Genomic DNA, 27,848 nt, shown 5'->3' on the forward strand with positions numbered 1-27,848 from the left:
AGGAAACATGTTCCTATGTGCATATGACAATAAAATTCTTTTGAATCCTTGAACATTAACTTGAACTAAATCCACACATTTGGCTCAAAGTACGTCTCAAAAAAAAAAAAAGCCATGGCTATTTGCATGGCGGCCGTGTCCATAACTCTCATTTCACTATTCGCACAGCAAGACTCAGGTGGCAAAATTTGGAACTACTTGTATGAACAAATATACTGCATTCAAGATGTCATACCTCCATTAATATTTGTCCAATTTTGATTTTTTTTTTTTTTTTTTTTTTTTTTTTTTTTGTTAAGCTGAAGATGTCTTCTTTATAGTACACTAATTTCATCCTACATACAACGAAAAGTGGTGAAGCATCAAACTAAAATGTCTCACACTTCTAGATCTAGTCTACAGCCTGCATAACTGATATTTAAAAGAGGACTTAGTATATCCATAAGGATTACACTGGTGCAAAAATGATTTAAATATCATACATCCTGTAAGAAAGAGCTAAGAATAGGCCTACACTGTCTTTTGATACTCTGACATGAGAAGCTTTACCATATACTGCTATATTGTGCAGTTATCTTCCTGTCAATATTAGAACTGCTAAGACTCAGGTTTTTGTTGTAAAATCTATCAGTTTTATATGTCTACCTGACGTTTTACTATGTCAATTTTAGAATAAAATGTTTAATCTTACTTTAAAAGTAATCTTTTTATTGCTCGAGGGTTCATGGGAGTTCGCCCCAACCAGTCCACATGTGTTTTGTGAATCTGGGAAGGCGTTCGACCGTGTCCCTCGGGGCACCCTGTGGGGAGGCTCCAGTAGTACGGGGTCCTTTGACTAAGGGCTATCCGGTTCCCTGTATGACCGCAGCAGGAGCTGGTTCGCATTGCCGGTAGTAAGTCAGACCTGTTTTCCAGTGCACGTTGGCCTCCGCCAGGGCTGCCCTTTGTTCACCGGTTCTGTTCATTATTTTTATGGACAGAGTTTCTAGCCCAGCCAGGTGTAGAGGGGGGTCTGGTTTGGGAACACCAGAATCTCATCTCTGCTGTTTGCGGACGATGTGGTTCTGTTGGCGTCATCAAATCAGGCCCTTCAGCGTGCACTGGGGCGGTTTGCAGCCAAGTGTGAAGCGTCCGGGATGAAAATCAGCACCTCCAAATTCGAGGCCATGGTTTCCGACGGGAAAAAGGTGCTTTGCCCTCTTCAGGTCGGTGGAGTGTCCTTGCCTCAAGTGGAGGAGTTTAAGTATCTCGGGGTCTTGCTCACGAGTGAGGGACAGATGGAGCGTGAGATCGATAGATGGATCAGTGCAGCATCTGCAGTGATGCGGTCACTGTATCGGACCGTCATGGTGAAGAGAGAGCTGAGTAGGGGGGCAAAGCTCTCGATTTACCGATCGATCTACGTTCCGATCCTCACCTATGGTCATGAAATTTGGCTCATGAGAAAGAACGAGATCACGAGTACAAGCGGCCGAGAAGAGTTTCCTCCGCAGGGTGGCTGGGTGCTCCCTTAGAGATAGGGTGAGGAGCTTGGTCACTCGGGAGGAGCTCGGAGTCGAGCCGCTGCTCCTCCACATTGAAAGGAGTCAGTTGAGGTGGCTCGGGCATCTTTTCTGGATGTCCCCTGGACGCCTCGCTGGAGAGGTGTTCCGGGCACGTCCCATTGGGAGGAGGCCCCGGGGAAGACCCAGGACACTTTGGAGGGACTACATCTCTTGGCTGGCTTGGGTACGCCTTGGGGTTCCCCCAGAGAAGATGGGGGAGGTGTGTGTGGATCGGGAGGTCTGGACGGCTTTGCTTGAGCTGCTGCCCCCGCGACCCGACTCCGGATGAGGCGGAAGAAAATGGATGGATGGACGGACGTTGAGGAGTGTTGTCTCTTCTAAAGTCCAGCTCTGTTTTGGCAGTGCTATTTTCACGAACACAGAGCAGGAAGCGTCACGTGGTGATGTGACATAACAGACATGCGCAATAAGGCTCCTCACAGGCGGACAATCCAACGTGCCGTTTACATGGAACGCGATCGGGTTAGAAACAGGGTTACACCACCTCCTCTAACCCGATCGTAATTTCGATCGGATTGGGCTATTCTAATATAACGGTGTGATTTTGATCTTGACCAGAAAAAGGTGCCTTGCCCGCCTCAGGTCGGTGGAGTGTCTTTGCCTCAAATGGAGGAGTTTAAGTATCTCGGGGTTTTGTTCACGAGCAAGGGACGGATGGAGCGTGAGATCGATAGATCGGTGCAGTGTCTGCAGTGATGCGGTCGCTGTATTGGACCATCGTGGTGAAGAGAGAGCTGAGTAGGGGGGCAAAGCTCTCGATTTACCGGTCGATCTACGTTCCGACCCTTACCTATGGTCATGAGATTTGGCTCATGACTGAACGAGATCGCGAGTACAAGCAGCCGAGATGAGTTTCCTCCGCAGGGTGGCTGGGCGCTCCCTTAGAGATAGGGTGAGGAGCTTGGTCACTCGGGAGGAGCTCGGAGTCGAGCCGCTGCGCCTCCATGTCGAAAGGAGCCAGCTGAGGTGGCTCGGGTATCTTTTCCGGATGCCCCCTGGACGCCTCATTGGACATGTGTTCCAGGCACATCCCATCGGGAGGAGGCCCCGGAGAAGACCAAGGACACGCTGGAGGGACTACGTCTCTCGGCTGGCTTGGGAAGGCCTCAGGGTTCCCCCAGACGAGCTGGGGGAGGTGTGTGTGGATCGGGAGGTCTGGGCGGCTTTGCTTGAGCTGCTGCCCCCGCGACCCGACTCCGGATAAAGTGGAATAAAATGGATGGATGGATGATTTTGATCTGATTGTTTAATCAGATTACTTTTGGTCCATGTAACCGCAGCTACTGAGGAATAAGAGTATCAATCTAGATGATGTGTTCTGTAACGCCCCCCCAATTCATGACATTTCCATGGCACATTGTCTGCAAAGCAAGAATGGTGCAACAGTTCATTCTACACTAAGCAGAGATGCAGATGGTGGTAACAGTGATGAAAATTCAGATGAGTTCTCAAAGCAGTCTAGATGAAACTTTGAAGGTCAGAGATTGGTGTGCAGTATCATATGATGGCACCCTCTACCAGAGAGAAATAATTTCCATTGTTGGTGACCACTATGAGGTGTCTACAATGATGAAAGCGGGGGCCTACTGGAAAATACCAAAAGTGGAAGACAGAATATTCTAAACAAAGGATAAAATCAAGAAAAAACTGGAAGTACCCATCCTTCTGAATGCCAGGGGATTGTACAAGTTTCCAGATTTTCCTGAGTAATATTGTGCTGTGAACAGAGACAATGTTCAGACCGACCATTTCTGACTGAAATGAAAATACTCCATCAGTGTTTTTAACTCTTGTTGTCTGCTGTTTGAATTTTGACTGTTTAGACATATCAGAATAGTAGCTGCATGACTTCAGATTACTTCAATTTATATGATTGATGATTTAGTAGTTTGATACACACAAATAGACGTATATATCACTATAGTCAAACATGTTTAATTATCATAATATTCTCATAAATGTGGCTAAAATCAACCTCATATAGTTCTTTATACTTCTATCAAGTCACAGTATAAGGTATGGCACATAATACCCGATAGTTTTCATGCACTCTTTAGATGTTTAGAGGTCAAGAATCCGTAATGTCAGTGATGCAGTTTTCCATTCGTACTGAGTTCAGCGATCATTAATCTTGAATTAAAGTTTTGTGGGTGATTTTGTCAATATGTTGGGTATAAATGAATATAATACTTGGTTTGAACTCATCAGTAGTTTGAGGACAAATTTTGAATAAAGTTGCTTGATTTTTCATGATGTCCTTTTTTTTTGTAATGTCAGTGACACACTCTTTTTCTGCCCTGGCACTAAGCATAGTGGGAACAGTGACCAATTTGTAATACAGTGAGAATAAGTAAAGGTCAATTGTCTCTTACTGTAAACTCAAGAATCTAAGTAGAGGAACTTGGGAACTATAGGGCTAAATGTCCGAAAATCCGTAACGTCAGTGACGCCGGAATTGCCCAAATGGGGTTTTCAGTGTTAAATTTAAATGGCCACAAAACCCGTAATCTGGATAAAACTTTATCAGTCGATAAAGGATGCCGTCCTGCATAACGCTTTCAAAAATAAAAGAAAGTTCATCTTTCTTGAGAGTTATGAATTTCTGACAATTTGTTCACTGTTAAAGTGATGGATTTTTTCCTGATTATGACCTTTGAGGTATGACCTTGAAAACTGAATCAGTTCTTGGCCATCAGGATATGAATCTTCAGTAAAACCTTCATAACTACAGTGAGGAAAATAAGTATTTGAACACCCTGTGATTTTGCAAGTTCTCCCACTTAGAAATCATGGAGGGGTCTGAAATTTTCATCTTAAGTGCATGTCCACTGTGAGAGACATAATCTAAAAAAAAAAAAAAAAAAAATCCGGAAATCACATGATTTTTTTAAAGAATTTATTGTATGTTACTGCTGCAAATAAGCATTTGATCCCCTACCAACCAGCAAGAATTCTGGCTCACACAGACATGTTAATTTTTCTTTAAGAAGCCCTCTTATTCTGCACTATTTACCTGTATTAATTGCACCTGTTTGAACTTGTTACTTGTATAAAAGACACCTGTTCTCACACAATCAATCACATTCCAACCTGTCCACCATAGCCAAGACCAAAGAGCTGTCTAAGGACACCAGAGACAAAACTGTAGACCTGCACAAGGTTGGGATGGACTACAGGACAACACGCAAGCAGCTTGGTAGAAGACAACTGTTATGATTATTTATTAGAAAGTGGAAGAAACACAAGATGACTGTCAGTCTCCCTCGCTCTGGGATTCCATGCAAGATCTCACTTTGTGGGATAAGGATGATTCTGAGAAAGCTCAGAACTACACAGGAGGACCTGGTCAATGACCTGAAGAGAGCTGGACCGCAGTCACAAAGATTACATTAGTAACACATGATGCTGTCATGGTTTAAAATCATGCAGGGCAACAAGGTCCCCCAGCTCAAGCCAGCTCATGTCCAGGCCCGTTTGAAGTTCACCAGTGACCATCTGGATGATCCAGAGGAGGCATGGGAGAAGGTCATGTGGTCAGATGAGACCAGAATAGAGCTTTTTGGAATCAACTCCCCTTATCATGTTTAGAGGATGAGAACAACCCCAAGAAAATCATCCCAACCATGAAGCATGGGAGTGGAAACATCATACTCGGGGGGTGCTCTTCTGCAAAGGGAACAGGACGACTGCACCGTATTGAAGGGAGGATGGATGGGGTCATGTATTACGAGATTTTGGCAAGCAACCTCCTTCCTTCAGTAAGAGCACTGAAGATGGGCCACTTCCAGCATGACGACCCCAAACACACAGCCAGGGCAACTAAGGAGGGGCTCTGTAAGAAGCATTTCAAGGTCTTGGAGTGGCCTGGCCAGTCTCCAGACCTGAACTCAATAGAAAATCTTTGGAGGGAGCTGAAACTCCAAACCTGAAAGATTTGGAGAAGATCTGTATGGAGGAGTGGACCAAAATCCCTGCTGCAGTGTGTGCAAACGTGGCGAAAAACTACAGGACCTCTGTAATTGCAAACAAAGGCTACTGTACCAAATATTAACACTGATTTTCACAGGTGTTCAAATACTTATTTGCAGCAGTAACATGCAAATAAATAAAAAAAAAAAAATCATACATTGTGATTTCCGGATTTTTTTTTTTTTTTTTTTTTTAAGATTATGTCTCTCACAGTGGACATGCACCTAAGATGAAAATTTCAGACCCCTCCACAATTTCTAAGTGGGAGAACTTGCAAAATCGCAGGGTGTTCAAATACTTATTTTCCTCACTGTATATATGAAAAATGTGGGCTCCAGGCTGTACACAAACAAGGGCAAAAACAATACTAATAAGATCGATGAGACTCTGAACTGATTATACTCGTAGCTTAGACATTCTAGTTTAAAATAAATCATCTGGAAGTTGTTTCTGTCACAACACAGATTTCACCTGAGGCAGCCTGTAAAAGTGAAAAATCACGCTGAAGCTGAATGTTGACACCAATGGAAAAACATCACCTGGTCTATATGACTTAGCCGGGCGGGGCTGCTGCTCTGTCACTTACCTGCCAAACATGAGCTTAAACCTCTTTGATCACATGATAGATTAATTCATCAAATGCTGCATTTTAAAACTGCCAGAGGTCAGGGGTTTGAGAAGGATGGAATTCTGCAGCTCCAGATCACTTTGCAGTTTTAGAAAAGGTAAAGTCTTTTACACGTTGTGCCGTCATGACTGTTAAAATGTGAGATTAATGCAAAATTGTTACTGCATTTTGAAGTGGCACATTTCTTCAAATAATTACTGATGTCAGAAGACGGGCTCACTCATCTGACAACTAAAGAGCTGAAGTCATAGGAGCCAAGTAGATATTAAGGAACCTATATAGACCCAGAGGCTGACTGGTGCCAGTACTTATCCCCAAATACTGTAGCAGGAAAGCAAAGAGTTTACAACTCAAGCTGCACGGGACTAGAGTCCATTACAGGTTAATTCCCCAGCCAAGTCTGGAACCAAATACTAGAGTATTCCTGTTTTCTTAAGCTTAAATTGACTCCATATCTAAGTTGCACTTCCATGTTGATGTTGAGCCACAAGGAGCAAACTCTGCTTTTTGCATGTTTTAGTGTTGGGGGGGGCAATCACTGGTTGCTCGTGCAAAAGACAAGTTCTAAATCCCTCATTTTTGTGAAACGGAAGCTCATACATATTGCTTTTCACAAGAGAAGGCAAGGGAGCATGAATCCCTGTTGCCAAATAAGTGAAAAGAGAAACAATATCATGGCCGGCAACAGATTAATGTAATCTGCAAACTCACCACTAGATAACCCTAAATTCTACACAGTACATCTTTAAACCAGTACATGCATATTGTCTGCTTAAAAGAAAAAATATATACATATGTACAGCTATAGGTAACAGGTGCATCAGTGTACCACAGCAGCTCGTACTCAAGGTTCTTGAATTGAAACAGTATCTCCAACTGGTGGACATTTACCATTACTGCAGGCATAATAGAATTTTTCCCAACATGCATGCATGTATTTATGTATGTGTGGTCGTCTGTGTGTGAAGCAGCAATTCCTACTTTATAAATAGATAGGCTAGTAGGAAAATGTTAATATACAATGTATCCAGAAAGTATTCACAGCACTTCACTTATCCATTTTGTTGTTACAGCTATATTGCAAAATTGTTTATTTTTCCCTCATAATTCTACTCACAGCACCCCATAATGACAGCATGATTTAATTATTGCAAATTAAAAGTAAAAAAAAAAAAAAAACTAAGAAGTCGCATGTACATACCCCAGGTGGACTTCAATTAAACTGTAGAAAAATCTCAAGGATGACCAGTGGCAACAGGATGCACCTGAGCTCAATTTTGAGCTTCATGGCAAAAGCTGTGACTACTTACTACATGCGATTTCTTTTTGCAAAAAACAAAAAACTTTTTTCACATTGTCATTATGGGCTATTGTGCATAGAATTTTGAGGAAAAAATAATTTCATCCACAGTGGAATAAGGTTGTCACATAAAATGTGACTAAAGTGAAGCGCTGTGATCATTGTGGCCTGTTGAAAATGATTGTATCGTTTAAGTGACAGAGCAACACCATTGTGAACGGCCACATGGACGCACGCATGCACACGCACGCACACACACACACACACATCATGGACAACATGTATATACCAAAACAATATCTTTTATTTGTAGTCCATAACCACAGCCCTGGCAGGGTTATCTGTACCAAAGCCAATAGAGAAACACATGACAAGCTTATACAATAGAGGAAAAAGAGGAAGTCAACTGGATGGTAATAAACAGTAAAGCGTTGTTTCTGGCCGACGTCTCACTGGACACCACACGCACCCCAATGAACTGAACCAGATCTACTCAGGTCTGGTTCTATTAATACCTGGCATACCTGCTGTAGCATTCAGCCAATCCTGTCCTGTTCCGCTGACCACCTTTTGGGAAGGGGGGGGTTATTGCTGTGGGAATGATTATTACCCAGAGTCAACAAGGGGGTCAAAAAAAACAGGAACACTACAGGAACAAGAAGAACACACATAGCTGGGCATAAGCACTGTGATTCACAGTGGACAAAGTTTGAGTCCTGAAGGTTTTGCCCCACTAAAACAAATGTCATCCGCTGCCCCAAAAAAATAAAATAAAAAAAAAAGGCCGGAGACGGTAATTGTGCTGCAAAGCTGCCAGGATCGTCACACTCAGAGTGTTGCTCTCAACGGCAGAGAAAGAAGACGCTTTCTGCAGACAGCCAATGTTTGTGCTTTTTTTAATAATACTATTATCTTAATGAGGTCATAGTTTGGTTTGTTATACACTGGAGTTACAAAGGAAATTAAAATAGACTAAAATTCAAATAGCCCACCAATGGTAAACAGTACAGTATTTTTATGGGGCGTTCCTCCCCCAATGAAAGGTGGGGAAGAGGAGTTGAGAGGTCACTGATAGAATGCCTATACATACACACATACATACAGTCTGTCTCTCTCTCACTCTCTCACACACACACACACACACACACGTGTATATACTGTACAGAAACAGTCAAAACAATGGAGCAAGAGACAAGATGGGAGTTCCACTAAAGTCTTCACAAAGCACAAATTCTTATTCCTTTCTCTTGTTCCACACCACTTTCATGACTTTTTTTTTTTTTTGTTTGTTTGTTTGTTTTTTATTTGAAAAAGTAGACATATATTGTAGCATCTCAATGCTGACTTTTCGTTTTAGGTTGATTCCTCTTCGATGTTGAATTCGTCTTTATAGTCAGATAATCCCAAAAAAACACATGAACAGTTTTTGCAAAATTGATGCACAACAATCCCATACATTCTGAAGTTCATGAGTCAAAATTAAGTGTTCATGTGGCAAAAAAGGTACTCCAATCTATAAGAGTCTCCAATGGAATAATTTCCACAGGAATTGACTAGGTACAGTGCATCCAGAAAGTTTTCACAGCGCTTCACTTTTTCCACATTTTATGTTACAGCCTTATTTCAAAAAGGATGAAATTCATTTTTTTACCCTCAAAATTCTACACACAGTACCCCATAATGACACTGTGGAAAAAAGTTTTTTAATGTTTTTTCAGGTTTTTTAGATTTTTGAAAATTTATTCAAAATAAACTAAGAAATCACCTGTACATGATTATTCACAGTTTTTGCCATGAACGTCAAAACTGATCTCAGGTGCATCCTGTTTTCACTGATCATCCTTGAGATGTTTCTACAGCTTAATTGGAGTCCACCTGGGGTAAATTCAATTGATTGGAAAGGCATATGTAGGCACGTGTGGACAAATAAGGTCCCATAGTTGACAATGCATGTCAGAGTACAAACCAAGGATGAAGTCAAAGGAATCGTCTGTAGACCTCTGAGACAGGATTGGCTCGAGGCACAAATCTGGGAAAGGGTACAGAAACATTTCTGCTACTTTGAAAGTCCCAATGACCAGTGGTCTCCATCATCTGTAAATGGAAGAATTTCAGTCCCACCTGGATTCTAGAGCTGGCCGCCAGTCTTAACTGAGTGATCGGGGAGAATGGTCTTAGTCAGGGAGGCAACCAAGAACCCGACGGTTACTCTATCAGAGCTCCAGCATTCATCTACAGCAGGGGTGGGCGTCGAGGGCCGAGACACTGCAGGTTTTCTGTGTAACCAATCACCTCAGCAGGTGGGTTGCTGATGAGCTTCTGCTCTGAACATAAACACCTGGTTGTCAATGAAATCACCTGCTGAAACACCTGATCTTTAATGAAATCACCTGCTGAGGCGATTGGTTGCATGGAAAACCTGCAGTGTCTCGGCCCTTTATGGCACATGATTGCCCACCCCTGATCTAGAGAGAGAGGAGACCCTTGCAGCAGGACAACAGTCTCTGCAGCAATCCACCAATCAGGCCTGTATAGTAGATGGAAGCCACTCCTAAGTAAAAGGCACATGGCAACCCGCCTGGAATTTGATAAAAGGAACCTGAAGGACTCTCAGACCATGAGAAACAAAATTCTCTGATCTGATGAGACAAAGATTGAACTCTATATCATGAATGCCAAGCGTCATCCCTACAGTGAAGCACGGTGGTGGCAACATCATGCTGTGGGATGTTTTTCAGCAGCAGAAACTGTGAGACTAGGTGGGATTGAGGGAAAGATGAACGCAGCAATGTACAGAGACATCCTGAATGAAAACCTGCTCCAGAGCGCTTTTGATGTCAGACTGAGGCAACGGTTCATCTTTCAACAGGACAATGACCCTAAGCACACAGCCGATATCAAAGGAGTGGCTTCAGGACAACTGTGAATGTCCTTAAGTGGCCCAGCTAGAGACCAGACCTGAATCTGATTGAACATCTCTGGAGAGATCTGAAAATGGCTGTGCACCAATGCTCCCCATCCAACCTGATGGTGCTTGAGAGGTGCTGCAAAGAGGAATGAGCAAGACTATCAAAAGAAAGGTGCGCCAAGAAGACTTTGCTGCCAAAAGGTGCATTAACAAAGTCTTGAGCAAAAGGTGTGAATACTTGTGTAAATGTGATTTCTTATATATATGACATTTAAAAAAATGTCATGTCATTGTGGGGTGTTGTGAGTAGAATTTTGAGGTAAAAATGAATTTGCTTAATTTTGGAATAAGGCTGTATGTAACATAACAAAATGTGGAAAAAGTTAAGCACTGTGAATACTTTTTCCTAATGCACTGTAACTGGTTTTCTCCATACCATTTATTTTTGGGTACTTCTCCACCTCATGTTATACTTCCGTTATTTGAGTCCATCAGACTTTTCGGCACGCAGATCTTTACTCCGTCCGTGTGTATTGTCAAGAACATTCTACATACAAGGTTTCTGTTGAATTAGAACATTCCGGGGCCTGGACTGAACCCCATGTCCATGTCACGTGGCCTCATCTGACCCCCCATCATCATTGTCTGCTGTGGGGGGCCACCCATGCCCTGCAGTGACATCATCATGTTAGGTGAACCCCCAGGGCCTGGGTGTGCCATTTGTCTCCCCTGCATCATCCCTCCCGGCCCACCAGGTGACATCATTCGGTGCTGGGGGCCCATCATGCCTTGACTCATGAATCCTGGCGGCCGCAGTGAGTTATGACCAGGGTTGCCCATTGGCATGTCTTGGGGGCCCATTCCCCCACCAGGTCCCCCTGGCATCCCCCCAATTCCCTGCATGGACATCGCCATCCTTGGTGGTCCATCACCCATCATGCCCTGCATGGGAAAGCCTGAAGGATGTGGAGGTTTACCCCCAGGATTGTCTCCTCCTCCTCGGGGGAAATAAGACAAAGTCTGGCTTGGCTTCTCTGATGGAATTATCCTAGACAGATCAAACTCAGGAATTCCAGATGCTCCAGGCCGCATCACCTCATGAAGGTCTGCTTCACTGAATCCAGCTTGCATGTTGTTGAATTCTGGCCCACCAGGGGTATTGGGTTTGCACATACCACCATCACCCCCTCCCCCATGAGGCATGTTCCCCATTCGTCCTCCCATTGGTCCTCCTTCTCCCTGGAAGCCCATGGGATGGCCAGGGAATCCTTGAGGCCCAGGACCATTGTGGGGCGAGAAAGCGCCTTGCTGTGACGGAGACTGAGTGAGTGGATATCCTTGGCCTCGATGAGGATAACCCATGCGCCCCTGTGGCATCATTTGGGGATTTGCCATACCAGGGTCTTGGGGATTTGGTGGTATCATCATGCTGTGTGGCATCATGCCTGGGCCCATATTGGGGGCATTTGGAGAGGGCATCTGTGGAGGCATGCCATGAGAGAGGGGCTGCGAACCCATGGGATTCATACCCAGAGGGCTGAGGGCAGGCATTGGCCCAGCGTTACCAGGTCCCATCATACGCGGATTGCCTTGGTGATTCATGGCCATACCTACATAAGGCCACACAGAACAAGAAACAGTGACAACTTCAGTTCAGGTAAAGACATTTAAGAAGTAAATCACAAGATTATTAGTATGAATATGCTCCAACGTGATTGGAGACCTCTCACTCATTTTTCCCCATTTTCCACATTATGCATATACTATAAAATCAAACAAATGGTATAACACAATGACAACAAAGGTGCAAATATTACAAAAAATGTTTTTGAAACAAAAATTTGAAGTCCTATTAATGAATGGAATCAGCTTCAGTATTTACATTTACCAGAAATCCGCTAATATCAGAAAAAAAACGCTAATATAGACAAATCGATCCCCTGAACCATCCAAAGAAAGCTGGCTGTGAAAGTACGGGTAAGTTCCCATAATTATACATTCCATTATTTTCTGACATGGATATATTTAACTTGTACCATGTTGTAAAGTATAATTTTGTATTTTTTTTTTTTTATTGTAAAAGCCTGGATTCTGTCTTTAAAAACTGATGTCATGAGAAAATTTTCATGCATAAACCCAGACCACCTGCACCTCACTGTTTGCTTCCAAATCAAATGTCACATACATTAGACTAGACTCAACCTCATTATCAAATTTCAGTAAAAAGAAAAAAAATGTATAATAGAACAAAAAAATATACTACCAATATTACCAAATATTTTTAAAAGGAATTCAGTGGTCTTGTGATAACAAATCAACAGGTTTAAGAACTACTTAATTCAAAATGAATAAATCAATAATAGTTTCCAAACACTTAACACTGCAGTAAGAGTTATGATTAAAAAAATCTTATTAGTGCATAAAGATCTTACCATTATTGTTGACGGAAGGCAGGTTGGGGGATCGAGCTGGAGGCGAGTCATCATCAGAACTGGCCACAGTCTTGATGGCATCGTGGTACAGTGGGGTGGAGCTTGGCATCGCAAACTTAGACATGCGCGACATCATGATGGAGAGAGGATTCTGTGATAGCGTTGGCTCGGGGGGCATGGTGTACGGACTGCCGGATGGAACGTTGCCTGGGAGGGACATGGAGCCAGATGGGGCCCCTGATGAAGGAGGTGCTGAAGGAGGACCATTACCACCTACAGTAGGAAGTCATGTAGAAACAGATGACGATGAAACTTCTGAGGCACCCAAAACACTTCCTTCACAGGCAACTGCTGTTACATGTAATGTCTGTATGTTCTTTCAAGCTCAAACGAGCCAAAAACATGTGGCCACAAGGGGGAGCCACTGGACCACAACCTACAACACTTCAGAGGTTTATTAAATGGAATGAGTGACACCCCAATGTGCGTGTGCACGCACGCGCGCGCGCGCACGCACACACACGCACACACAAAACAACAGATTACAAATTCAAAGCAATTGGGGCTAGTTAGCCCAAATCAAAACTACAATATTTCACAGCAACTTTGCTATAGGGCATTGGTAAGGACCTCACAATATATGGTAAGTTTTGGCTCATATAGAGATATATTGCAACACTCTACTGCACAATTATTTAAAGAAAACAGCACTGAGAATACAAAGTGTTGCATTAGCTCCTTGGTAGTGTAATATTTACAATGCATCATGCTGTTCAGTGATTAAAAACAATTTAATATTAAATTTCTATTCCGGTTTACTGGAAAGGTATTTGCATTGCAGCCTCACTGAACGCACTAAAGTTACGGATACCAGAAAGGTGAAGATAAAGTGTAACAATCAATATACTGTATACTCAAAAAAACGAGAAGGAACACTTTTTAAATGAGAGTATTGTGTCAAATCAAAACCTCTGGGATATAGTGCTTCTTTATCCATTTTCCCTCTCCAATTCAACTTTTTAATCAAAGTACGCTGTTCTTCTGAACAATGTCTGGAACGGCCCATTTCACTCAGATTTTCAGAGCGAAATACACAACAACCAGCATGTGCAACATTTACTGCATTCATCCTTAAATAAGGGGCCACCTGTAAGGGTGTAATAAGTGTCAAAGAAAAAAAAAAAAACACAGACACTGCTATTTTTTTTAACAGCCTAATAGTCATGTTTCTTCACTGTCTGGAAAGTATTAACAAATTTTATCACTTTTTCTTCATGTTTTGACTTGGAATAGAATGTACAGTGATACCCATGTCACTGATGCATTTGTGTGTATGGGAATAAAAGCTATTTTAAGGATTTTGAGATTTAGTCACTTTTTTTAAGACCACTGCTATTACTTGAGCACAACTGTGTGTATGTGTGTGTATATATATATATATATATATATATATATATATATATAAAAAGATAAGATAATCCTTTAATTGTCCCACGGCAGACAAATTTGCGATGTTGCAGCAGCACGACAGTCACAGACCAACAGTGCAAGTATGCAAAAATAAGGTAGAAGAAAAATAACTACCAAAATACGGATGTTTTGTGTGAAATAACGATATATACAGTAGAATAGATTACACTATATACAAGCAGAAAGAATGTTTCATAATATTGCACAAGTGTTCAAGTGATGTTGTACACAAGTATTATTGCACAGAATGTGTAGTATTATTGCAAATGGCTGAAAAATTGTTACTATAACTCTATTTATGATTTAAATGGACTGCATTTATATAGCGCTTTTACATCTGCATCAGATGCTCAAAGCGCTTTACAACTGATGCCTCACATTCACCCGATGTGAGGGTGCTGCCATATAAGGTACTCACTACACACTGGGAGCAACTAGGGGATTAAGCCCTTAGTGGTTTTCCGGTCAGGCTGGGATTTGAACCGAGGGTCCTCTGGTTTCAAGCCCAACACTTTAACCACTAGACCTGCACTTCCCCAATGATCTTAGTGGTCTACTGGGAACAGTACTGGTTGTGGAGTCTGACAGCAGCAGGATGGAAGGACCTGTGGTATCGCTCCTTCACGCACTTTGGGTGGAGCAGCCGGTCACTGAAGGAGCATCTAGTGCAGTCAGGGTGTCACACATGGGGTGGGAGGTGTTCTCCAGCAGGGATGACAGCTTAGCTATCATCCTCCTTTCTCCCACCTCCTGCACTGAGTCCAGATATTTGAGCCATTCTCCATAATGAGTACTCTACCTTTTGTACTTTACTACTGCAAATATGTTTTGCTGTTTATACACATTGTATAGTTTTTACTTAAGTAATATTATCAAAGCATGGCTGTTACTTGCAACAGTATTTTTATACAATGGTGTATTGTTACTGTGTTTTGTATGCTGGTACGCACACCTGTCCAGCTGGTGGCAGAAATGTACCAACAGGTTTGCCTAGCACCATTACTTTAACTTAGCCCTAGTTATCAACTTCTGCAGTAACTTCATCTGTCTGCTGTCATACATTGATAATTATTTCTACTAATCATGAGTGGGAAGCTATAGTACATGCAGTCCACACATTTATAGAGAAAGGAGTTGGAATGTTTCGTATTTATTGTAATTAATGTTTGCTGTTGTGTGTCTGAGGACTACAGATGGAAAGTAGCTTTTAGCTAACTCTGGCATATTTACACTATGGCATGAAAATATACAAAGTGTTCATTAATGTGCATTGTCCTCATCAAATAAACAATAAAGAAAGAAAGAAAGAAAGAAAGAGGTTGACTGATGCTTTACAGAAGCACAACACTCAAAATCTTTTATGAGACGTGTAAATTATTTTGGGTTCATTATGAAACTGGCAGGACAAACTGAACAGCCACAGTTTAAGCAGTTTATGTGTAACCCTGACAAACGGGTGTCGGGAGGTAACCACTAGCCCTACATCAACACCTACGGGAGCAGAGGTCAGAGTGAACATAGAGACCCAAGTCAATCCAGTATCTTGATAGAAAATATTGTGATGCTTGCCTGTCTTTTTTTTTTGACAGCGTTACCTTGCTGACAGGAGCTAGTGACTGACTGTGCAAAACAAAAACATTTTAGTGTCATACATCACCTTTAAATTGTCTGCATGAAGAATTTCAAAGGCATACAACCACTGTTTTTTTAAGTTTAAGTCATAAGAAGAAATTCCTTTGGCACCACTATAATTTTATTCCTTAGCCTTTAAATGGAGGGGGGGGTCATAATGTGGTATTGGCAATATGATCAAAATTCACTCTGTCTAGAAAACATTAATAATTATTAAAAAAAAAATTCAAACGAACAGACAAGCACAAAAAATGAGCACAGGAAAAGTGTCATACCTTGATCCATGTTCACCATCATGTTTGGCGAGGTGATGCTGAGGGGGGGCTTGCCACCCTGGGGTGGTACTCCAGGACTCTGCATGGGTGGTTTTGGTGAGGAGGCCCATCCTGGAGAAGGGTTAGGAAGTGAAGGGGACCTCATATGAACAGGAGAAGCACCTGCAGAACCCATCATGGAGTGGGGGGACTTCATTGGCGCTGAAGTTGGAGGTGCTGGTGGGGCACTTGGGCATGTGGGACCAGTGAGCATTCCAGCCAGCTGGGATGGGGTCTGAGGGGATTTCAGGTTTCCAGAGGGGGACCCCATCATGGGAGACTGTACTTGTCTCAAAGGAGGGGACTTGAGCGGGTTGACACTGGGAGAGTTGCCGCCTCCTGCCGAAACATTCAGATCTGCTGGCTTGCGGCCCCTCTGTCCTTGTGAAGGGCCGGCATTAGAGGGGAGGTGGTTAATACGACCATTACCACCTGTTGGTGTGGATCTGTGCTCTGGGCCAAAGGCCTGTTCACCATGTGGGCCCCTCATTCCTCCAGGACCCCCTGGGAAGGCCCTCCCAGGCCCCATAGGAAAGTCTCCTGGCTGTGTTTGCTCAGAGAAGGGAGGTCCCTGCATCGGCCTGCTCTGTGGACCCATACTGTCCATCGGTGGTCCACCACCTCCTCTCATTCTCATCATCTCATCAGGACTCATATTCATTGGGGGATCACGTAGCTTGGAGGGGTGCATATGGGGTCCTGGCCCAGGGCCAGGCCCCATACCAAATTCAGGGCCCATTTCTCTGCCTCCCATTCCTTGAAGCCGAGATGATGGACTAATAGGACCCTCACTGGGCATTCTGGGAAACATACCCATGCCATTTCCAGGTTCCATGCCACCTCTTTGATGTCCTATCATCCTTTGCATGTCCATCACCATCCCAGGAGGGAGGCCCTTCTCTCCACCTATGCCTTGGTGAAACATTGCTTCTTGGACTGACTGGGGATTTGGGAAGCGCTCACCTCGTCCTCCTGGACCAGCAAACATCCCCCCAGGTCCTCCAGGGAAACCCCGTGCATCTCCCATTCGCGGAGGCATGTCATCAGGCCATCCCATTCCAGGTCTTGGTGGTCCCTCCATTTCAGGATTCATCATGCCAGAGAACCCAGGCATCCTCTGCATATGTGGAGGCATAGCCCTGGGGCCAGGTCCCATGCCCATGCGATCCTGATAGTGTTCTGGAGGACCACCTGGTCCTACCCACATCTCTCCTGGGCCCATCTGGTAGGGAGGAGGGGGCCCGCGCATCATGCCACGTGGACCATGGGGGTGCATCATCATGTCAGGAGGAAGTGGTCGATGTTGCAGTTCCTGTTTTTTCCTCTTTTCTTCATAAAATTCCTGCTGCAACTTCAACCAAGCTACCTGCTCTGGGGTCATCTGATCACCATCCCCACAGCCCCCTGGGCCTCCCATGTGTGGGCCCATTTCATCTTGTGGAAATGGAGGCATGTCCCTTGGTCCGTGAGGTGGGCCAAAAGGAGGACCTTGAGGGCGAGGGCCTCCTGGCCCTCCTGGTGGTCCAAGGCTCTGAGACTGTGCTATCATAGCCTGCAGGGGGCCCTGCTCAGACCTTCGAGGTGCGCCATCAGGGCCTCCATCATGGGGTCCACCATGGGTCTGTGGGGGCCCTGCTGGTGGCGCGTCACGATCATCAGGGAAAAGCATACGTTGAATGTCTCGCAAAGTCTGGAGCGAACGCTGGCGATGCTCCAACTGCTCCTGGGATAACCCCTCTGTATTAGCCTCCATGATTAGCAACTCCTGAGCTAGCTGCTGCTGCTGTTGCTGCTGCTGGGGTGTCAGACCTGAGACACCAGAACCTCCACCCGGCCCTCCTTCACCTGCTGTTGGAGGATTGAGACCTGCCTCAGGTTGGGTGATGGGGGCCTGTTCAACTGGTGCTGTGTTGTTACTGGGACTACTGCCAGGGAGACTTTTGGACTCTAAGCCTGCAGATGTGGGACGTTCCTGTGGAAGAACACCAGACTGGCTCCCTTGATTTGTGGACTGGGGCGGGGTTGAGTCTGCCATACCGGGTAAGGACGGTTTGGATCCAGGCTGGTGGCTCTGATCTTGAACATGGGAAGGGGGAGGCTGGGGAGGTTTGGAGTCATTTCGAAGGGCCCCTGCAGCATTGTTCTATTCAATTTGAAAAGAAAAAAGGCAAGCGGGAAAAAAAAAAAGAGATTACGATAATCAAATGCAAGTTGTTTCAAGATACACAGAGTGTGTGAGTTTACCAGGAGGTGAGCTTTGTCCTTGCTGTTGGAGATGTTTTTCATGTGGAAGGCAATGATATTTTCTGTATGGCCAGTTAGAACTGCATCAGCTGCCCTGGGGACAAGAAGGCAGACAGTCAGATATCAGTCTTCAGACAAAAATTGTGTATATGTGTGTTTGAGGGACAGTGGACTGCATGAATGAGTGAAAGATGAAAACATGAAGGAAAATTCAAAGTCAACAGCATCAACATTTTTACACACTCAAGCTGAACAACATGGGTAGAAGATTCTTTGTGCAAAATTCTTGCTATTCGCTTATATAAAACTACTTAAGGGGGGAAAAAATTATATATAAACAAAATGAAAACCACCCAATCATTTCTGTCACTTTTGACAGGTGGGACAGCTGGGAAAATTGTTAAGTGAAAGATTGAGTGGAATCAAAGTATCTTAGTGCTGCAGCTGCAACAAAGGTAACATGAACCACTGATGACAGCGGCAGAGAGATACTGGAGACCTCAGGCAACTGACACGGGTAGTAATTCTAGTTAATTTGGAACTGGAATTTAATAGAGTGCTCCACACGGTGCAACTTTTAGCTGCGTAACATGTCTACTGTTTTTGAGTTGTCAGTTTATTTGAGCTGTTTAAATACACCTCTAAATAATTTAACTGTGTACAACAAAGCTTGAAATGTGTGATCAAATATAAAAATTCAATATCCTTCATTTGTTGATGTGGCTGTACAGAACAGTCAATGCTCGACTGTATGATCCAAAAATATTTGGACAATGAGAACATTTTAGCTAGCTGAAGCAAATGAGTAAAAAAAAAAAAAAAAGTCCAAATATTTGTCAACTACAATGGCATTTTAGGGCCACATTGAGTTTTTTATTTTAGAATTTGAGAATAAAGTCGTAATTTTCTGAGAAAAAAAACTAATATTACGAGAATAAAGTCATAATATTACAAGAATAAACTTGTAATTTTCTGAGAAAAAACTTGTAATTTTCTGAGAAAACTCGTAATATTACAAGAATAAAGTCATACTATTACAAAAATAAACTCATAATTTTATGAGAAAAAAACTTGTAATATTACAAGAATAAAGTCACAAGATTACAACTTTTTTCTCATAAAATTCTGACTTTATTCTTGTAATATTACCACTTTATCTTCGAAGTAAAAAAAAAACTCAATGTGGCCCTAAAACACCACCATAGTCAACAACTTGGGTGTTGCACAATATTTTAGAGGCAAATGGAAGGTAAGCTTCCTTACTTGTTGGCCATCTCTGTGGTGAAGACATAAACGACTTTTGAGCCTGGCTTCTGACCACTAGCAGGTTCTGTCGTGGAGCCCTGGCCCCCCAGGGCATTGTGGGAAGGCGTGGAGGAGCGACTGAGTCCAGCATTGGAGGTAGAATGGGTGACAGAGTCCTGGGGCTTCACGTCACTGGAGTTACAATCTACAGGGAGAGAGAAAGGAAGAATGTGGCTGTTGGGTGAACAGAGGATTGTGGGTAGTTCCACATGCAGAGGTAACACACTTACTGAAGAATCCTTTGTCGTCTTCATCACTCTCTCCCCCAGAGCACCAGTCCTTTCCGCTGTAGGGCTGCCTTCTCTCCGCCACGCACATCCTCTTCACTCTGCTGCTGTCTGCACATAAACGCACAAAACCATCATCACACTTATGTTCAAGACAACGCAAAGATTTTAATTTTTATTTACACCAGATGATAAACTGTTGCCTACTCTAAGGTGGGTGTAAGATGTACTACTTTTTTTTGGCTTTTCTAGTCTCTCTGTGGTGGCCACAGCAGAATAGGTATGGACCTGCATGTTGATTTGGCACCAGTTTTACTCCAGATTATCATTCCTGATGCAGCTCCAGATGTACAGTACAAGGAGGTGGCGTACAGGTGGCCTTTAACTCCAGACCTTCTTGCTCAGAGGCAAGAATACTACTTTTTACGCCATCATCCTACACAAGGTATATAAAATAAATGTGGTAAAAGGTAGACTGCCTACCGTTACGTCATCTGCCAAGACAGTGTCACAAACATCGAAGTCAAGTGTGAACAAAACACCAGTTTCTTAACAGCATACTGGTGTGTACAGCAGAAGACCTCATGGAAATCCTCCACACAGGTGGCTGGGCACAATTATCGATAACACAAACATGTTACATCATGACCCATTTTAACGTCCCTGTGACCGTGAGGCATATCAAAATCCTGTTCATCTGAAGACAACAATTAAGTCATGTAAGCTAAGTCAGTAAGTAAGGTAACAGATTCCTGCAAGAATTGAAACGGAATATGAAAAACTACTGTGATCAGTAAATAGGAAAAGTAATGTGGTCATTAACATGGTGGAGGTTTGGCTGAACACTAAATGTAAATGTTACTATTTTTTTCTTTTGGCAAAAAACTAAGCATAAGCGGTGTTTGAAAGCACAACTCCCAATTACGCTCCAAAACGCACTTCTGTGCACATTTTATCCACACATTCGTTCAACACTTTATCCATTCCGTCAGGGGAAAAGGAATGAGAAGGAAAAAAAGAAGTCAGATGTTCAAATCCTGTCTTGTTTGATGATTTCAGAGCTCAGCTCCCTGCTGGGTGTGAGGTGATGATAATGCGTACTGGCTGTTGCGGATTCACCTTTTTCCTCACTGGTGGGTGTTCCACTCTCTGGCTGTTCGTACGACTCCCCTGAGGTGCTTCTCTCCCTTTTCCCTTTAACCTTGGAGCTCGGACCGGAGGTCAGGCCCTGGCCATTCTTCAAACCCATGCCCCCTGCCACACTCTGAGCCCCTTTGGCACCCATGGTCTTGGGGTCACAAGGTGAGGGTTGTGATTGGCTGCCGGTGCTCCCTGGTTTACCCTGATTGGGTAGTTTAGAGTCCATCTGGGCGGCAGTTGAGGGGGACATGACGGGAGGCGACCGTACGACCTCCGTCTTAGGTTTAGGGCTGACAGAGGAGAGAACACATATTAAAAAGGAACAAAATTCTATTTTCAAAGCAGAACAATAAAAATCAGATATGACACACCATTTTAAAGGGATAATCTGTGTCAGGGTGGGCAGGTGGCAGGCACCTTAATTGTTAGGACCCAAAATGCAAACTCTCTGACTAGGTGTGGATGTTGAAGAAATCATGGTCTTTAATACAGGCTCTGGTTCGGTACACAGGTGATCAGTTGGCGAGGCAGAAGCACAAACAGGGTCAGGCAAAAACGCAGTCATGGGCAAGCAGGGTTCAATGGCACGAGCAGACACAGACATCATGGGCAAGGCAAAAGGCGCAGTCAAAAAACACAAAGCAGGGTCTGGATACACAGCAAATCAAAAACAGGACTAGAAACAGAGCTGGTAAGCGTGCAAAGACAACAAACGAGCAAGGGTGTGGTGGCTGGGTGGAGATTAAATAAGACACGTGTTAACAAGGTGCACCTGAGGAACAATCAAGAAGGGGCATGGCTAGTGAACGAAGATACTACATTGTGCAAGACAGTGAGGGAGGACAACACAAGGTGGAGTGAGGAAAAGACAAAGATTTGTGAACAGGTGTCAAGAGTGTGACTAAATGAAAACACAAAGCAGTCAGAGTTAAAGTGAGAGACAGGGACACATAGCAGGTGCAGAGAGAACTTAATCAACTGGCGGTGAGAGATGAAGACAGGAATGCAGGTGCAGGATGTGGAGTGAAACAGAAACAAGTACAAAGCTACAACTGAATATAATATTACTGAACAGGAATCAGACATGAACATGAGAACTGGACTAAACATGAACTGGCGAGAGACTTAACAGGACAGAAAAGCAGACCGGAGATAAACTAGATAACACAGCTCAGAGAATAATAAGAAATCAAACACCATGACAAAACTAAACTGGAACTGGCAGACAAACTCCTGACAAAGTGCAAACAGAAATGAGAACAGCAAAAATAGGCAAATGATAACTAAATGATAACACACACCGTTAGAATGGAACTGATACATGGCTAAAGTATTAAAGTAATAAGGAAAGAAAGTGACAAAGCAAACAGAACTGAGAATAACCATAAAATGAAAATAATATAACTAGTGAATCAAAACACGAACCAAGTGACAAGAAAAACAAGACAGAACATGATGAAAATAATTACTAATAAATCAAAGCCGCAGCAAACGGGAAACCATGAAAAGGGGAAAAATAAGGGCTCAGCGCCCTGACCTGGCCCAATCGCTGACAATCTGACTTTTGGATAATAAATAAATAAATACATTTTCCAGGTGACCCCTGCCCTAAGAAAAAAAATATCAAAACAGCAATATAGAGTAGAGCTGCAAGAATGAAATGATTAATTTATTACTCAATTAATCATCAACTATTTTTCTAATCAATTAATTGCTTTTGGTAGTACAGTAGCCTAATGTTTAGCACTGCTCCCTCTGACAGAAAGTCCTGGGTTCACTTCTGATCTGGTCATGTCTGCGTGGAGTTTGCATGTTCTCCCCACATTCGTCGTGGGCTCCCTCTTACTTCCTCCCACTTCCAAAGGCGTGCAGGTTTGGTGGAACGGTGACTCTGAATTGACCGTAGGTGTGAGTGTGAATGTGTTGTCTGTCGATATGTTACAGCCCTCCGATAGACTGGCAGATTGTCCAAGAAATATACACAGTCTCTGGACCAATGGACTGCTGGGATAGGGTCCAGTTCCACCTTTAATTGGAATAAGCGAGTTTAGAAAATGGATGGATTCACTGTTTTGAGTCTTTTTTTATATATATGACCAAATTCTCTAATTTCAGCTTCATAAATGTGAATATTTCTCTATGTTGCTTTTAATTCCTCTCTGACAGCAAACTGAATATCTTTTGGTTGTGGACAAAACAAGGATGTCATCTTGAGCTTTGACAAACACTGCCAAACAACTAAATTGCTTAATCCATAAAATAAATCAACAGATTGACTGATTGAAAGATAATGAAATAACTGTATGTTGAAGCCCTATGAAATGTGTTAGGATTTTATTTTGTCTGTCTTCTTTTTCTTTGAATACCATTTTTATTTTAATTACCAAAAAATGTAAAATTCTACATAAAATGAATTATTAATGTACAAAACATACATTATATCAAATGTTTATTATTTATATGGCTTACTGTTTGCCTTACTGTGGGACTTGTCAGCCATTATTGGGCCATTGAGTCTTACAAAGAGGGAAAAGTGTGGGCAGCTATAGAGGGTTTTCATGTGACGTATCGGTCACGACACGTATTTTGTGTCCCGCGGCCATTCTGGATTACGACGCGGTGGCTGCTGTGTTACGCTACATGCATTTGGCGAACAACTGCAGAAGCTTCAATGTCGATGTGAAGAAGCCTCACGGCACCGTGACGCTGGCAGAAATCCACTGTTACCAGAATTTTATCTTATTTTATTCGGCAATAAAATTATATAAGAATACATAAAAATACCGCTGAGGATAACACAAGAACGCTTCCAATACAGATGCTTATTTACATTATGGTCCTTGAGCACCGAGCTGCTGATCCGCAAGCTGCCCTTCTAGCGCCTGGTGAGAGAAATCGCTCAGGACTTCAAGACGACCTCCGCTTTCAGAGCTCCGCCATGATGCTCTGCAGGAGGCCGGCGAGGCTGACCTGGTCGGCATCTTCCTAGTTCACAATATCGCAGTGTGACACTGTCGGCCAGTTTGTTACATCACCACTAAATTCACTATCTTGTATAAGATACGGATCCACTGAACCAACTGCTACACATCTATCACGATAAATAGCTTTATCTCGAGGATTTAAAGCATCGTAATAACCGTGCAATCTCTCCATTTTTCTATCAAGCACCAGTATCCTTGTAATCCAGAATGGAGACGGCACATGTCCTGCAGCAAATCGGTCACGTGATTGAAAACCCTCTATTGACAACAGTTTTTCCCCAATATTTATACAATTTGAACAGTATATATATGACGGACAAACAGTTGACCAACAAACACTGTTTGTTGGTCAACTTACAATGTTGTCTGACATTGATTATATGTGCATGTGTTACACTGTTTACACAAACTGACTGTGATTGTGCAACCAGTGTAACACATGCATGTTCTATGCATGTGCACAATGTTCACATGTCCCATATCATATATGGATTATATTCAATCAATCACACTAAATAGACTGCCATTAAATTTTGATCAACACTGAAGAAGGGCTGGAAATAACTGAGCATTAAGCAGTTGAACTGAGTCAATGTCTGGAATGTGTGACAAAACAATTTTCAGCACTGAGTAGTAAAAGGCTACAAAACTAAGCTGAAATTATCTGGGGGTTTTCTTTTCAGCCTGGAAAGTACAGTAATTCGATCCAATTACCCTGTTGCAGTTACAGAATGACAGAAAATTCAAGTCATATATTGTAATTGTCAACACATGAATCACAAAATTAAAAACATATTCTGGATTAACTAATAAAACCTTGGGTATAATATGAATCAGATCAATGGCAGGACACAAACAACAGTTATAATGAGTAAATTTCACAATCATATTAAATATGATTGTGAAATGTTATTTATGGATGACTACACACTCAATTATTCAATTGAGTCTGCAGTTATTCAATTATCAAAACTGGGAGCATAAAATCTCGGGGGGGGGGGGGGGGGGAATGAATAGGGATCAAGCTATAAACTGGCAACAAAGCAGAACATTTTGAAATATTGACATTGAAAAAAGAAAAATGTGAAAAGATTTTAAAATCAGATTAAATAAACACATGATGTGATTTGTCACAAAATGACTCCTTTAATCATGAGCTTATTGGATCTAAAACCATTTCATTTTTAAATCTGTCCATTGAACATTAAAATCTCAACAAAAACATCCTGAATCAAAATGTTTAGACTGTTTAAACCTGTCACAGCGCCTTGAGTCTGTGTAATTAACGACTGTTAAAGCCGAACACATTGGTAAAAGCACAAACTCCCGCATTTAACATTTAACAGTCGCAGTTATTAAAACAAGATACATTATTACGAAAAATGTCAGACATGTATTTTACCTGCATGTGTGGCACAGCAGCAGGACAGGAGGCTGTTTTATTGCTCACAGTAAGAGAAGTTAATCTATGCACAGTTGATGCGCTGATAGCCAAAAAAATAAAATAAACCTCTGGTCTGATGCTGTTTTAAACCGTAAAAAAGTTTCCAAAGGCACAGACATCGAACCCAGGTATTGTTCTCAAACACGGTTTTTATTTACAGATCAAGTCACTGATGTCAAAACAAAACGGAGTAACGTTTCCATTAAAAAAAAAAAAAAAAAAACACTTTGAAATTTCTGTTTCACCTTATACAAATTGGTCACACACCATACTGGTTGAAAAATGACTTTAGCCTGTACAAAATGCAGGCAAACCCTGTAGATTGATAGGTATGTATTATACACAACATGGAACAGAATGCTACCAAAAATAAATTTATAAAATACAAAAACAAATACCCATCTCAGCTTGGCAAAAAGATCCAATCTTTGACTGTATGTATAATACTTATAAACCTTTAAATCTGAAGCGAAACAACACAGAAAAGCTTAGAGAATCACACAACAAAATATAAGCTCCCCACTCCCTCACTCACATCTTCCTCTTATTTCTGTGTGTGCGTGTGTGTGTGTGTGTGTGTGTGTGTGTGTGTGTGTGTGTGTGTGTGTGTGTGTGTGTGTGTGTGTGTGTGTGTGTGTGTGTGTGTGTGAGAGAGACCCCACCTCTCCTGCTCAGTGCAGTGCGGACCCACAAACACTGCCACATGTAGTTAACCAATCACGTACGGCTTGAAAAGGAAAACATATAACGCAATGCTAAAATACCCTTGGCTGTATCAGCATGGTTGTCTTTATAATTTGTAGTTGTTTAATTGGTATCCAACTGCAAATTAGATATGCAATTATACATTTATTGTTATTTACATGAATTATTAAGAACCTATTGTTTAATATACAAATTGTACATGTTCAGTCAAGCCCCTCTGTTTTGTCATGTGATAATTTCAGAAGGACCACAACGGAAATAAGCATTTATGCCTTATTGTGTTATCTGTGCATCACTGACACATTCACCTCTGTATGTTTATACTGATGTTGCAGAATAAACTCCATCAATCAATCAATCATAAACAATATTTTATGTACATTTTAACGGTGTCTGCAGGAGGGCGTGTGTGTGTGCATATATGAGCTTTCAACAAGAGTGAAAGTTAGGTCTGAGTTATCGTGCATGCTAACGTCAGTGACATGTCTTGTAAATCACTCCAGAGGTGTTATCAGGTTAGAATAACAGCATTTTCAGTTTTAGAAGTGTTTATTTCTCGCTAGCTTTTACATAATATATGAGAAACATGTTATATTTACACATATTTGACAAGAGCAAAAATTAGCTTTGAGTTAGCGGAAGATACCTTGTACACTAATGTCCGAAAAATGTCTTGTAAATCACTCCAGAGGTGCAGCAGAACAACGTTTCATCAATTTGTTTTGCTGTAAAAGCTGCAAAATGATTACCTCAACGGATTAAGTAGGCCAGGCACATATTATAGCTGGTCTCTGTAACATGAAGAGAGACACCCCACCAGGCCAGAAAGATTTTGTTAATAACGCTGATGAACAAAACAGGCAAATAACCATTAATTTGGAGATCAATATCTTACTGTCGGTCACCTGTTTTAAAGACTCTGCAGCCGAATTGTGCATGTCCTTCTGAGTAGTGCATAGCTTTTTTACAGTGTGCATGTGTAATTCTCTATACCAGGAAGCACAGAAAAAAAGGCAGGTTTGTTTCTAAGAAAGAGAGGAAAAGAAACAAATTAATCATTGCAAATATCAATCGGGCTTGGAATAACTTTGCTGAGAACCAGGACAGTGAATTATCTCCCCACAAGGGAGTGTTTACATAGTGTTGCCAGATGTGCTGTTGCCAGATTGGCCAGTTTCCTGCCCAATTTGGCAATTTCAAAGTTTATTTACAGTGTTGCCAGATTGAGAGGTTTAAAATTTTATTTTGCGGGTACAAAAAAAAAAATCCTGGTTGGCATCTTTTGGTGGGTTTTTAAAAATACATTTTGATGCCAATTTGAAACAAAACCCAGGTGTGCATAATCAGTAGACATGACATCATACAATCGCTTTGTAGTAGCTTAGTTGTGAGCAGCAGATGTGACTGGCTGCTGCACTTTTTGCTGTAGGATTTTTATGTATACTTCAGCTGCACTTTTATAGTCTGGAATGTACTGTGTGTATATATTAGGGGTGTCACGGTAAACGATTCGGTTCATATTTGTGGTTAGACGTCACAACTCAGTACGAGTTCGGTTTTTACATACAGTAGTTTTATTTA

General features: G+C 42.3%; 1 protein-coding gene across 2 annotated transcripts in view; it reads right to left on the bottom strand.

Annotated features, from left to right (window-relative positions):
- Window positions 1–10,897: 10,897 nt before the first annotated feature.
- Window positions 10,898–27,848, bottom strand: part of bcl9 (BCL9 transcription coactivator) — a 90,288-nt gene continuing 73,337 nt past the window's right edge. Inside the window, exons 4-10 of one of the 2 annotated variants that reach the window (XM_034185963.1) lie at window positions 21,114–21,424; window positions 19,998–20,105; window positions 19,726–19,912; window positions 18,463–18,556; window positions 16,180–18,361; window positions 12,803–13,075; window positions 10,898–11,980 (exon numbers count right to left, since the gene is read on the bottom strand). In XM_034185963.1, the coding sequence (XP_034041854.1) occupies window positions 10,941–11,980; window positions 12,803–13,075; window positions 16,180–18,361; window positions 18,463–18,556; window positions 19,726–19,912; window positions 19,998–20,105; window positions 21,114–21,424 (4,195 nt within the window). In that variant the 3' untranslated portion in view covers window positions 10,898–10,940. The remainder of the gene's footprint in view (window positions 11,981–12,802; window positions 13,076–16,179; window positions 18,362–18,462; window positions 18,557–19,725; window positions 19,913–19,997; window positions 20,106–21,113; window positions 21,425–27,848) is intronic. The other variant, XM_034185962.1, reaches the window with a different exon arrangement.

This window comes from Thalassophryne amazonica, chromosome 14 (assembly GCF_902500255.1).
Source record: "Thalassophryne amazonica chromosome 14, fThaAma1.1, whole genome shotgun sequence".
Classification (NCBI taxonomy): domain Eukaryota; kingdom Metazoa; phylum Chordata; class Actinopteri; order Batrachoidiformes; family Batrachoididae; genus Thalassophryne; species Thalassophryne amazonica.